Here is a 13,856-nt window from a genome sequence, read left to right as displayed (position 1 = left end):
GAGGGGGGACTTGATAGAGGTATTTAAAATTATGGGGGGGGATAGATAGAGTTGACGTGGATAGGCTTTTTCCATTGAGAGTGGGGGAGATTCAAACAAGAGGGCATGAGTTGAGAGTTAAAGGGCAAAAGTTTAGGGGTAACGTGAGGGGGAACTTCTTTACTCAGAGAGTGGTAGCTGTGTGGAACGAGCTTCCAGCAGAAGTGGTTGAGGCAGGTTCGATGTTGTCATTTAGAGTTAAATTGGATAGCTATATGGACAGGAAAGGAATGGAGGGTTATGTGGTGAGTGAAGGTCGGTGGGACTAGGTGAGAGTAAGAGTTCGGCACGGACTAGAAAGGCTAAGATGGCCTGTTTCCGTGCTGTAATTGTTATATGGTTAACAGCATTGATAGATTTGGCATTGAAGTGGTTTAGTGCACTTCAATTGCTTCAGAGTTTTTTTTCTTACACTGATTCCATTTTCAGGTAATTGGTCACATGGGTGTAATTGGGCTTAGTGGTCTTATTGGGTTGGAAGGTCCTCTCACCGTGCTGTATCTCTAAATAAAATAAATAACTAATATTTATTTTCCTCATATTCTACCATGGATCTACACATTAGGAGCAATTTACATTGGTCTATTAATGCTGCTTGGCCTGCTGAGTTTCTCCAGCATGTTGTGTCTGTGTAGCTCACCATCCTCCTCGGGATGCAGATCACTTCGAGGAAGCGCACACAGTCAGAGGGAAAACTTGGAAACTCCACACGAAGGCTAAGGTCATGATCAAGCCTGGGTTGCTGGAGCTTTGTGTTAGCAATACTTCTAGCTGGGTTGGAAGCACAAGAGAATGCAGATGCTGGAATCTGGAGCAAAATCGATGTGCTGGAGGAACTCAATGCGTCAGGTAGCATTTGTAGAAGGAAATGGACTGTTGACATTTTGGGCCAAGGTGGAATACAAACCATATCACTGGAATATCAACCCTTGAATATCCCTTTACAGCTCAGAGTTCTCTGTGTAGTTGACTAAGAGATGCATAAACCTAAAAGTACCCTCAGCATGGCATCCATGGAGAAGAGCAAGGCCATCAGTGACGGTCTTGAAACTTGGAGCAGTTTTCTAATCAGGATAGATGTGAGTGAGAGCATCCCCTTCCAAAGTAGCTCCAGTTCATCCATGTTAGGAGATTAGCCATCTTCCTCAACAATTTATATAAACACCTTTGAACATTTTTTTCTGCCTTCACTGAATCAGTACTTAGGAATTCTTGAGTTTCATAAATCAAGGAGATGTATCACAAAGAATCAATACTGTTATAGAAAATAGTCAAAATTTGTATGTTGTAAATGGAGAAGGATCTATATATTTCATAGTTTGTCTTTCAAATGTCGACATACTCCTGTAAATAATAGCACACTCTCTGAGTCTCTTATCAAAAATTGATATAATCTCGGCTCACTGTAAACAGCACTAACTTTCAAAAGACTAAAGGAATGCAGAAAGCATTTTTATAATTATGATAATTGGGGGAAAAAACCTAAGCAATAAATCAACCTATTCAGAAATTTGGGTTCTTGCTCTTAACAAATGAACTGTCTCTTTACTTCTGACTTACCAATATGCAACGCTTCATATTTGGCCAGGTTAAACTCCATCTGCCATTCCTTCATCCATATCTACAACTAACTGTATGTCATTGTATTCTTCACCAATCTTCATATCATATCATATGCAAATTTACTAACCCACCCATCTGCATTTTCATCCAGGTCATTTATATACATCACAAACAGCAGAGGTCCAAGTCCAGATCCTTTAGCTAGAATTCGACCACTCCCATCAGTCTTCTGTGGGCAAGCCAATTCTGAATCCGAATGACCAATTCCCCATGGTTCCCATGCATCTTAATCTTCCAGATGAGCCTCTCATGTGGGATCTTGTCAAACACCTTACTAAAATCCATCTAGATAATACCCACAGCTCTATCTTCATCAATCACCCTCATCTCCTTGTCAAAAAACAAAAATAATGAAACCGGTTTTGTCCCCAACCACCTGATTTCTGATTGGAAATTTGGTGGTATCGTTCTCTCTCCCTCTGGACAGCAGTATCAGATCGTATGTGGCTGTTGAACGAGGCTAGGATTGTGTCCTCTCTGGAGAAATGGCTACCAGATGACAAATGACCATGGCATGGGCAAAGGGTGCTTGCTGACCCCCACGTACCTCTGGGTGAGTCGACTCTTTGAAGAGGAAAAAGGAAATGATAAATAGTGGAACCCTTTTACTTTTAATGCCACTCGTTCTCAGAATCCCACTGAAGGCCACTGCTGTCACAATGCATGACGTGCCGCTGTGAGTTTCAGCTCCCATCTGGCGCTGTGCATCTGCTATTGAATTAAGGGCACACTAAATGGCTCAGAGTATGGAATGCTCCTATTCTGAAGACGGTTGAAGTGTAGTAATGATCAAACAGCTTCTCCATCCAATTTTCATTAACTGATGTACTAATGCCTTCCTTTTTGTTGACGGGCTTTAAATGAATAGCTTTGATAGCACTTCCAAGTGTCACTTTAACATGCCTCTCTTCTGTTTGTGCACACTGCCAAGCAACTGCTCCCATCTCACTTGTGTGAGATTTAGTGGTTATAGCCATGCCTGACCAATGAATTAAAGTGAGAGGTGAATCCGCGGGTATCCTGCCATTCATGACTTGCCCATTAAGTGCTTCTCTGGGTCAAATGCTATTCCACATCACCAGGTTTCTGAGAGGGGACTTGGGAGGGTAGAAGGGTTTAAAGAAGAATTCTACAGTACAGGGTTGTGATAGGTGAAGATTCTCTATAAGAAGGGTGATGAGAGATGCAGGGTGTACACTAAAGGACAGGGATGTAATTCTTAGTTTTCAGACTACTTCAAAGTTCAAAGTAAATTTATTACCAAAGTACATATATGTCACCATTTTCTACCCTGAGATTCATTTTCCTGCGGGTACTCACAGTAAGTAGAAAGAAACACAATAGAATTAATGAAAAATCGCACACTACAGAGATGGACAAACAACCAATGTGCAAAAGAAAGCAAACTGCAAATACAAAAAGAAAAGAAAATAATAAATTAAATAAATAATAAATATCGAGAACGCAAGTTGTGGCGTCCTTAAAAGTGAGTCAGTAACTAGTGGAATCCGTTCAGTGCTGGGGTGATTGAAGTTATCTTCTTTGGATCAAGAGCCTGATGTTTGAGGGGTAATGATTGTTCCCGAACCTTGTATGGGTTCTGAGGCTCCTATACCTCCTTCCTGATGGCAGAACCGAGCGCGGAGCATGGCCTAGATGGGTGGGGGTGCTCGATGATGGATGCTGCTTTCCTGCGACAGCGCTCTTTGTAAATCTGCTAAGTGGTGGGGAGAGCTTTACTCTACTTTTTGTAGGATTTTCCATACAAGGGCATTGGTGTTGCAATCAAGCCATGATGCAACCAGTCGGTGTACTCTCCACCTTGTATCCATGAAGGGTGATTGATAAGTTCGTGGCCTAAGGTAGAAGGAGTCAATTTTAGAAAACCTAGCACATTTATTTTTCAACATAGTCCCCTCCTACATTTACACACTTAGTCCATCGGTTGTGGAGCATACGGATCTTGGACCTCCAGAAAGCCGCATATGGGTAATTGATAAGTTCGTGGCCTAGGTTAGATGGAGGTGAGTTACACAGCCGTCATTACATGCACATGCAGGTCAGCTCTTTGAGTTATTATGCAGAAAGTTTGAAGTTAACAACTCATCCCCTTGTACCTTAGGCCACGAACTTATCAATCACCCCTGATGAGTTATTAACTTCAAACTTTCTGCAAATCACGCAAAGAGTTGAACTGCATGTGCATGTAACGAGAGCTGTATAACCCATCTCCTTCTACCTTAGGCCACAAACTTATCAATCACCCCTGCTGTGGACACTTTCTGGAAGGCCATGATCCGTATGCTCCACGACCATTGGACTAAGTGTGTAAATGTAGGAGGGGACTATGTTGAAAAATAAATGTGCTAGGTCTTCTAAAATTGACTCTTCCTATCTTAGGGCACGAACTTATTTATCACCCCTCGTATAGAGGTTTATCAGAGTTTTAGATGACATGCTGAATCTGCACAAACTTCTAATAGAAAGTAGAGGCGCTTTCTTTGTAATGGCTATTACATGTTGGACTCGGGACAGATTCTCTGCGCTGATAACGCCGAGGAGTTTAAAGTAGATCACTCTCTCCACATCTGATTCCGTGATGACGACTGGCTCATGGACCTCTGGTTTTCTCCACCTGTAGTCAATAAGGATATGGATATACAAATTAGGAACAGGAGTGGGATCACTCAGTCCATTGAATCTACTCCATCATTCAATAAAATCATGGACAGTCTGACAGTAACCTCAACTCCTTATTACTAGCAATCTCTGGTAATTTTTCACCTTTATCGTGTATCTGTCTTCCTCTGCTTTAAAATATTCAGACTCTGGTTTTACTACCCTTTGAGTTACAATGACGGCATGGTGTTTAGCACAACGCTTTACAATACCAGCAGCCCGGGTTCAATTCCCGCCACTGCCTGTAAGTCCCCATGACTGCGTGGGTTTCCTCCGGGTGCTCCGGTTTCCTCCCACAGTCCAAAGGCATACCGGATGGTAGGTTAATTGGTCATTGTAAATTGCCCTGTGATTAGGCTAGGATTAACTCGGGGGTTGTTGGGCAGTGCCGCTCGAAGGACCGGAAGGGCCTATTCCCCACCGTATCTCGATAAATAAATAATAATCTGAGCAGAAAAGTATTCCCTTCTGCCTAAAATCCTAATTCTTCTCTTGTGTCTTATGGTCTTAAAATGTGTGACTCCTCTTTTGAAGCAGTGACTCAATAGTTCTAGATTCTCCCAGGAGAAAAACATCTTCGCATCAACCCTGCCCACAGCTACAGCCTTCAGCATTTAACATTTCAATCAAGTTGTTTCTCATTCTGTTAAATTCCAGCAGATACAAGTGTCTTTCAAAGTCACCCCAAGTGTCTTTCCATATACCAATCTGGTAAACCTCCTTTGAGTAGTTTCCAGTGCATTGCGGCCTAAATAACGAGACTGGTGTTGTAGGCTATGCTGGAGGTTTTGCTTCACTAATGCCCTATAAAACTGAAACAAAACCTCCCTACTTCTGCTTTCAGTCCAATTGCAATAAACAATAACTCTTGTTTAACTTTCCTGATAACCTGATGTACCTGCAAATAGCAGCAAAGAATATAATTGACTGTCGTCTGTACACTCAATGGCCACATACTAGGTACCTCTTGAACCTAGTAAGTTGTTCACTGAGTCTATGCTTGTGGATCTTCTGCTGCTGTCAGGTATCCACTTCAAGATTCAGCATGTTGTACTTTCAGAAATGCACACCACTGTTGTTAAGTGTGGTTATTTGTGTTACTGTCGCCTTCCTGTCAGCTTGAACTAATCCAGCCATTCTCCTCTGAACCCTCTCATTAAAAAAGGTGATTTCACCAACAGAGCCGCTGCTTCACTAGATTTTTTTTTGTTTCTCACACCATTCTCTGTAAATACTAAAGATTGTTGTGCGCGAAAATCCAGGAGGTTAGCAGTTTCTAACATACTCAAACCATCCCGCTTGGCACCAACGATCATTCCACGGTCAAAATCACTTATATCATGTTTTTTCTCCATTCTGATGTTTGGTCGGAATAGCAACTGAACCTCTTGACCATGTCTGCATGCTTTTATGTATTGAGTTGTTGCCATTGATTGGATGATTAGATATTTGCATTAATGAGCAGGTGCAGGGGTGTGCCTAATAAAGTGGTCACTGAGTGAACATACCTTGGGCTTTGTACCCAGTTCTGATCAACAAATCATAAAGGATATATTTGAGTATTGGGGCAAGACCACCTGGATGTTTTCAAGGGTCTGTTCTGTGTTGTAAGGAGAGGACCATGTGCTTTTTTTTGCTAAAGAACACGTGTTCATCTAGAGAGGGTGAACTGAATGAAGATGTTGGATCTGAAAATGAAATACAGAGGCCAAGTGTTCAACTAGTGGAAGGCAAACTCAGGACCAGGCAGGATGTTATTCTTCACATACACGTGTGGGTTGGGGGTCTATTTAAAATGTTGAAGACAAAATTTCAACGTGAACCTGCTGGATTTGTGAGTAGAAGTTTGGAGTCTTTGGACAGATGATTCATAATAGTATGGGTTTGCAATGTAAAGGGCATAGTAAGCCAGTGGGAGTTAATGTGGAGCAAGGTCACAGCTGGATAGTATGTGATGTGAAGTGGATTTGTTATGTTTAGGTGGGTAGATCTTAGTCCAGGATATCAAGAACAGCACTTACTATGGGATGAGATACAGGCAAGACCTGGTACAGGGTGAATTGTGGGAGAGGTTGGGTATTTAAGGTGTTTATAAAGTATAGGGAAGGGAACTCCTGATGAAAATCTGGTTTGTTTAATTTTACTTGATTCAGTGCTTTTAGTGAGGGTGTCCAGACTGGAGTATTCTTGGCTGGGGATTTTGCAGTTTCCCTCTATGTTCATGGACTAGAGTAAGAAAATGTTTCCGGGTTCACATTGATTGTTATCTAGGACCCTTAGTTGTCCATCTACATACCTGCATTGGATAACAGAATCAGTGTCAGATGTGATGCTGTCTTATTTATTAATTTTAAGTCTCAAAAATCTTTTGAGATCGCAGGAAAAGAGATGGAATAGATAGGATTATTCTCTTTGAATAATGATGCATGTGCTGAAGAAAAGGAAGTTCATTGTAAGTTAGAAGTCAGAGGGCAGAATTAGAAGTATGGTACTGGTGGCACCTTGCAGTAAAGCACAGGATTGCGTTTGAGAATTACACCGTGGATACTTGGGTGATCGCAGTTAAAGTGGCCACTTCACTCCTTTTCCTCCAACCCCTTTCTGAAGAAGGGCCCCAACCTGAAATACTAACGAGCTTCTCTTTGCACAGATGCCATTTGACAGGGTGGTTTCTTCCATCATTTCCTGTCTTTGTTTCAGATTCCAGCATCCACAGTGTTATTTGTTTTCCGTAACAGTAGAGTGCTATGATTGGTGGTGCTTCACCCTGGGTCTGACAGGATTCCTGCTCTTTGTCATCTAGTGACTCAACATTGGAAAGTACATGAGTGCATTCTGCTGGATGATGGCAGCACCCAGTCCAGCACAAGAACAAACTGGCCAGTTTCCCTCTCCTGTTCTGTGTTACAGGTAGCTACAAACCTACTGTTGGTTTAGTGGTCAGGGAACGGACAATGAGCCAAATGCCTACCAATTGTGATCACTGAGCCAAACCTCCTATAATGGGTATGAATGTGTGGAGAACCAAGGGCCCAAGTTAACTGTGCCCCTGGGAGAGGTAGATGAATTTTAGTAATGTTACAGAGATGAGAACTGAAGTGGGTCAGTTTTGTGATTAAGGGAGTTGAGCCGGCATTGTCTAATTTGACAAACTGATTCACTGTCATCCAGGCACTTAAGGAAAATAGAATCACAACTTTACAACAATATGGCAGTCCATAAATTGTCAAAACCACTTAACAAGTTCCACAACTGTCAGCTTCTTTCCTACAGCTCATAAGAGAATAGCTTGACTGGAAAACAGCAAGTGGTCATTTGGCAGTGAAGTAGATGCAGATCAAAGTGTCAAAGTTAAATATAATTAAGTCAAGTGTACAGACTGTTAGTGGTGAACTTCATTCATGCTGAGCTTAAAGAAGATGTAAGCATCCAGCTGATATTTGAACTTGTTGTACCAAAGAGCGTTTTTAAACAGGGCACTGGGAGAAATTACCAGGTGGCATTTGACATAATATCATTCCCATCATCTAGTTGGATGGAAACTAGTGCCCCAGCCTCAACCCCAGAGAGGTATGGGAAGTGCTTATAACATAATATATATAACACCTCAAAAAATTCCTTCCCAAATGTCCTGCATACTATCAAAAACTTTTGTCAAGCAATAACCCAAGACCAAAGTATCTTGGCTAATGTTCCTCCCTCAACAAATTCATTTGTCCTTTATCACATTGTTTGTGGTTGCTGTCTTTATCCAGCTTATAATAATGATTGCCTTCAGTATCTATAGTAGCCCTGCAATTGATAAATGGAAGTTTCTTTCTGCCCTTATATAAAACTCTTAGTGTTCTTCCAATATGTCACCCCAATCATTTCTGTTAATTGTCTATTGCAAAGTGCAATTTTAGCTCAGGTCAAACTGAAATTTTTTGAACAGTTCGATAGGCACTTGGCTGTTAAAAATCATGTAATGGCTACTAAGTTATTGTGCGAAGCTGTAACCTGGCAAAGGGGGCGGGGGCGGGATGGTATTGGAGGCAGTTGAAAGCTGAAAGAGGTCCGAGAATATTAATAAATTATGGTGAAGGGGCAAGGAATCAGTGAAGATTGTAGAGTTATTCTTTTAGTGCTGAATTAATTTAAGCCATTGAATGTTGTCTCTGTGTGGAATGTTCAACCCATAAAACTGATTTTTACTAGACAACCCACAGAATATGCAATGAAACACATTGCATCACACATCTGGTGCTTTTATACTTCAATAAAATTACATGTCTGTTAATATTCCTCACCTTGCACTTTATAGACATAAAACATTAATGGACAGAATAGACACATTTTTCCCATCGTGCTTGTGCCACACACCATGCTAGACAGAACATTAGGTCTTGTTGTTTCCCCCTTCCAAAGAGCTGTGTGATCATTAGGGAGAGGTAAACTTAAACGAGGATAAATCCTCAAGAATGAGAAGGAAAAAATATTCTTGGACAATTTCTTTGACCTCCCTCCCTGCCAGCCATGTGTTATTGATAAAATAAACCTGCATCCCTGTGGATGCTGATGATTTTGTTGTTATGAATTAACACAGGTAATAGGATCCATCATAAAACAGTGTGCTAACTGTGTAAAAGATTTTAATACTTTGTCCAAAAATTGCAATTGTGACTTAAAGTTTGACTGTCTAGCCAACTCAAATGGCAGGCCAATACAACCCGAAACTTGGAAGGAAGTAAAATCAGAATCAGGTTTAATATCACCGGCAGATGTTGTGAAATGTGTTAACTTTGTGACAGCAGTACAATGCAATGCATAATAATAGAAGAAAAATGTGAATTACAGTAAGAGAGTGAGTGTGTGTGTGTGTATATGTGTGTATATATATATATAGTTAAATAAGCAGTGCAAAAATAGAAATAAAAGTAGTGAGGTAGTGTTCATAGGTTCAGTGTCCATTTAGAAATCAAATGGCAGAAGAAAAGAAGCTGTTCCTGAATCATTGAGTGTGTGTTTTCAGGCTTCTGTACCTCCTTCCTGATGGTAACAATGAGAAGAGGGCATGTCCTGGGTGATGGGGGTCCTTCATGATGGACATAGATGTGGGGCATGGCATTTATGCTGCCGCTTTTAGTAAAGCAGCTGACCCTTTGACAGCTCTGGTCCATGACAACAGTGAGTTTCTCCATTTTACTGGTATCTCTAAGCAAAAGGAAGAAAGCTCTTCTTGAACCAGTGCTCTTACAGGCAAGAGCACTGCTCGACTAGTAATCCAGAGGCCTCAACTAATGAGTTCAAATCTACCGTGACAGCTGGCAAATTTAAATTCCGTTAATTAATTAATATGGAATAAAAGGCTTGTATCAGTGATGGTAACCATTAAACTCCTAGATTTGTCATTTAAACCCATCTGGTTCTTGTGATGTCATCATGTTTGTTGAGCAGCAAATCATGTTGTAAAAAAATCACACAGACTGCATACCCAGAAGCAAAAACACAATTTTAATTAACTTTTTAAGCATTATACACTGCTAGAATGAGACACACATCCGATATGATTAAAATAGCAGCTGAAATACAAGGAATGTTTCTTTAGAAAATATTCAACATTTTGAAATACTTTTAAGGATTGCAGGCCTTGTAATTTGCAGGCACAAGAGATTCTGCAGATGCTGGAAATCCAGATTAACACACACAAGTGCTGGGACATTTATCAGTAGGTTAGTATGGAGAGGAATAAACAGTCAACATTTCAGGCTGAGACCCTTCATCAGGATGATGAAAGGTCTGGAAGAAGGGTCTCGGCCTGAAGCATCGACTCTTTATTCCTTTCCATCATTCCTCCAGCATTTTGTGTGCAGAACGCGTAATTTACAGGAACAGTTTTCTAAGCAATAACAGCATGGTACATGATTTTAAAACTTAAACCTCAAGTATTAAATCAAAAGATTTTCAACGTATTCTGGAATGGGTCAGGGAGTCTTGGAGTCACGGAAAGGGAATGGAGTTCTGAGAACAATGAAAGATGGGTTTGGTTTTCCCTGTAATTGGAGGAATCTCTGGTTCTCCAATACCAGGTGCAGGCCGGAAGCAAGTGCAATGTGCAAGGTTTTGAACTGACTGGTGTAGCATCAATAGTCTCCCAGTGGTGTCTGGCATGAGAGGCTAGGCTATATTGTCAAAGCAGACACACTCTTTGCAATGCTGAATGCTTGAAGGATCGAATACTGCAATGCTACAGTATCTGAGATGTAAAATCATTTGTTAAGCTAAGGTCCTGACTACACAAAGGGGCCCTGTGGGTGATTAAACAGTGCAAGAGGTTCTCTTCAACACGAGAGATTCTGCAGTTGCTGGAAAGCCAGAGCAACACACAAAATGCTGGAGGAACTCAGCAGGTCAGGCAGCGTCCATGGTGGGGCATAAACATTATTCTGTCTCTTCACTATTTTTCAGCCAACATAATCTAAACATATCATTTTGCCTTAATCACACTATGACTTGTAGGTGTTTGCTGAATTGGAATTGATGGCTAGATTCTCTACTGAACAACACTTCTGAAAGTATTTAACTGGCTGCAAAGTGAGTGCTACAGAAACGCAAGTTATCTTTAACTGATAGCGACTGTGTAGCAGAGGCAGTGATTCTGGTCTTGGTCAGCTGCTAACTAATGTCTCAGCATATGACCTGCAGGAGCATCGGAAATTAATGGGTGATTTTCCCGAAGAGCATCTGCAACACCCCAATGCGGAGAGATTTTGTTCATGTGGTTCCCGCACGGTTATTTTTTTTAAGTCCCGATTTGCTGTGCTGCTGAGTGCGAGAAACAAGACGTGTTGGCTAATGTTGAAATAACGCCCACTGGCTCACTTGAGGCTAGAACCTCCTGCACGTTTTCTCCCCTGAGTTTCTGTGGGCCTGTACTCCACTATCTAATTGACGCATTTAGATACCTGAAGTTGGAAATGGCTAGGCTTAGTTGAACGATGATCGGGTCTGTCTTTTGGAGATTAACCCACCATAACCATTTTAAAACTCCAAACCAATAAAGCGATACAACACGCTCAAACGTTAAATATTCGACAATTTCCCATATAATTCCGATTGAACACCCACCTATACAGTCCGTTTTTTGACGCTGAATCGGAACATAAACCTGAGATCTGCGATTTGGAGAGTTGTCTGATGACTGACCTCTGTCCTGTCCCTTTCTTCTTCCAGGAGGCCCGGCATCCTCGTCCTGATTAACGACTCCGACTGGGAATTAATGGTGGGTATCATCCGGTTTGATTTCGCTTTACAGTCCACTTCCGTCCGCCTTGAATCGGGAGCAAGTAATTCTTGGAGCTAGAACCGTCACAGTTCACATGGTGTTTAGTTAGGCGGGTGGAAGGTTCCCGTGACATACAAAATGCTGGAGGAACTTAGCATCTATGGAAAGGAAGGTTCCCATTACCGACAGGGCGCCGTCTGTCCATTATGTGATACAATTATCACATTGCACAAGCAAATCAGAGGGCTTTATATGGGAAATTATATCAGCAAGTCTTTTCTTAAGTGTATTGCTTTTGTATTGGTTTTACGTTCAAATTTGTGATTACAGCAACTGCCGTTGCGTGCCATTGCGTGTGCCACGCTTTTTTTACACTGAAAATATTTACACCAGTTTCGAAGGGTGAACCGGAGTACTTAGAAGACTATATAAATGACGTGCATCGTTTTTGCTTTTTTTAATGCAATAAGCATCCCTCCATTTTATTCTCCCAAATAGAAAATGGCTGCTGTCGGTTTCGGACTGTTCGATTAGGGCCGAATAACGTTGTGGCCGATTTATTTTGCAACGAAGGCTGAGAGTGTTGGGATGCTTTCTTTTTAGGTTTTGTTATATTGTTCTCTCATCAATTTCGGGACCACTTCAGCCTTTTTTTTTAAGCAGGAGGAGCCAACTTTAGAAGCTGGTCCACTTTAAATTGGGAGTTAAATCCACTTCAACCAAAACGTATTTTGACGGCAGTTGAGAGATTGGGCAAGAGGAAGGTAGTTTATAAGAAACGGTCACACTCCGGATGAAACTATCAGACAAAGATAAACGATAAATCGTATTACAGCTGCGCACTAGGCCAAGGAAAAATGCACAACTGCATAGATAATGGGACATGCTAACTAATACTTCATTTTGATTTCTAAATCTGTTGTAAATTGTTGAACGAATTAAACAACTGGACTTGCGATATGCTCAATAACCAAGAGTGACAGGGATTTTCCCCTCTACCGTTTTGTTTTGGTAGGGCCAATTGGATTATACACTGGAAGACCGAGATAACGTTGTGTTTATATCAACTTTACACGGTGGCTAAGAGAACATTATTTTAAAACGGCGAGAGATTCTTTATGACAAGATCTAATCGTGGTTTACTGTTTCACAGTAAAGGGACGCTGTTCTCATGGTTATGCAGATTCATTTTGCATAATTTACACATCGTTTGACCTCTAGGACATTAGGATTACGGCCAAAACCAAGAATATTAATTTTAAGCTGCAATAGAATAAAATAGAAATAAAAAAATAAGCTTCTGTGATCCTTAAAGTCCTTAATCCCTTCTTTACAAAATAATAATTCCATCAAATTATATGGCAATAAAGTTGCATGTTTTAGCGTAATCGAGTTAACTCCCAAAAGAATTAACAACGCGAGTCAAAATTCGACGAAATTATGACAATTTAAGGATTATTTGTGTTGTTTTTATATATTTGTTGTAAATTAATATTAAAATCGAATCTTGAAGGATGCTGTACGCTGTTTACCCTGTAGTCTCTTTCCAAGTTATTTTGTTACCGTTTTCTCTCCACCCCCTCCACCTTACCCAAACGCGTACGCACGCAAATAGAAACCGTCCAAAATTTAGTCCACGGGGGTGAAACACGATTTTCAACGGAATGATCACTAATTAAAGCTACTGGTAACGGATACCGTTCCCTGCACCTGCCTTTCATTTGACTTCGGGCCCAAAGCCGCAGTTCGCTGGAACTACACACTTTTCAACTTAAATTCTTTCAAATATGTAGTGGGAAATTGCGCAATACCTTCTAGCTCTGATAGAAAATTAACTGACAAATTCTGGAGTTTAATGTCAATTGAAAACGGGTTTTGCGAGCGATTCGAGGCAGAATACTTTTTAACAAATATCCGCTTTGCAATACTAAATGTAACTCCCTCACTAATATTAACCTGAAAACAGTGCCCCATAGGAAAAAAGTTGGGGTGGGATGGGGGTTGAACAGATGCTATTAAGTTTCGTAGCAACGTCAGAATATTTTATTAATATAAGTGAATATATACAGGTCACATCATAGTCGCGGTATACTATCTTCAATGCAAAATAAACGGAGCTTGCTCATTTGCTGCATGTCTTGAATTACATGCAAGAAAGGAAACAATTTATCGAACACAAAAAATTATCTAAACGAACATAACCTCCTAGTCGTTGGAATAATTTCTCGCTATTGTAATTGCACACTAAGAC

General features: G+C 40.8%; 1 protein-coding gene across 1 annotated transcript in view; it reads left to right on the top strand.

Moving 5' to 3' along the window:
• Positions 1-13,152, top strand: part of urm1 (ubiquitin related modifier 1) — a 60,157-nt gene extending 47,005 nt beyond the window's left edge. The window contains exons 4-5 of the mRNA XM_072240231.1: positions 11,554-11,602; positions 12,621-13,152. Coding sequence (XP_072096332.1) covers positions 11,554-11,602; positions 12,621-12,689 — 118 coding nt within the window. The 3' untranslated portion in view covers positions 12,690-13,152. The remainder of the gene's footprint in view (positions 1-11,553; positions 11,603-12,620) is intronic.
• The last annotated feature ends 704 nt before the right edge of the window (positions 13,153-13,856 follow it).

The sequence above is a fragment of the Mobula birostris genome, chromosome 22 (assembly GCF_030028105.1).
Source record: "Mobula birostris isolate sMobBir1 chromosome 22, sMobBir1.hap1, whole genome shotgun sequence".
Lineage (NCBI taxonomy): Eukaryota > Metazoa > Chordata > Chondrichthyes > Myliobatiformes > Myliobatidae > Mobula > Mobula birostris.
This window is presented reverse-complemented; position numbering and strand designations above follow the sequence as displayed.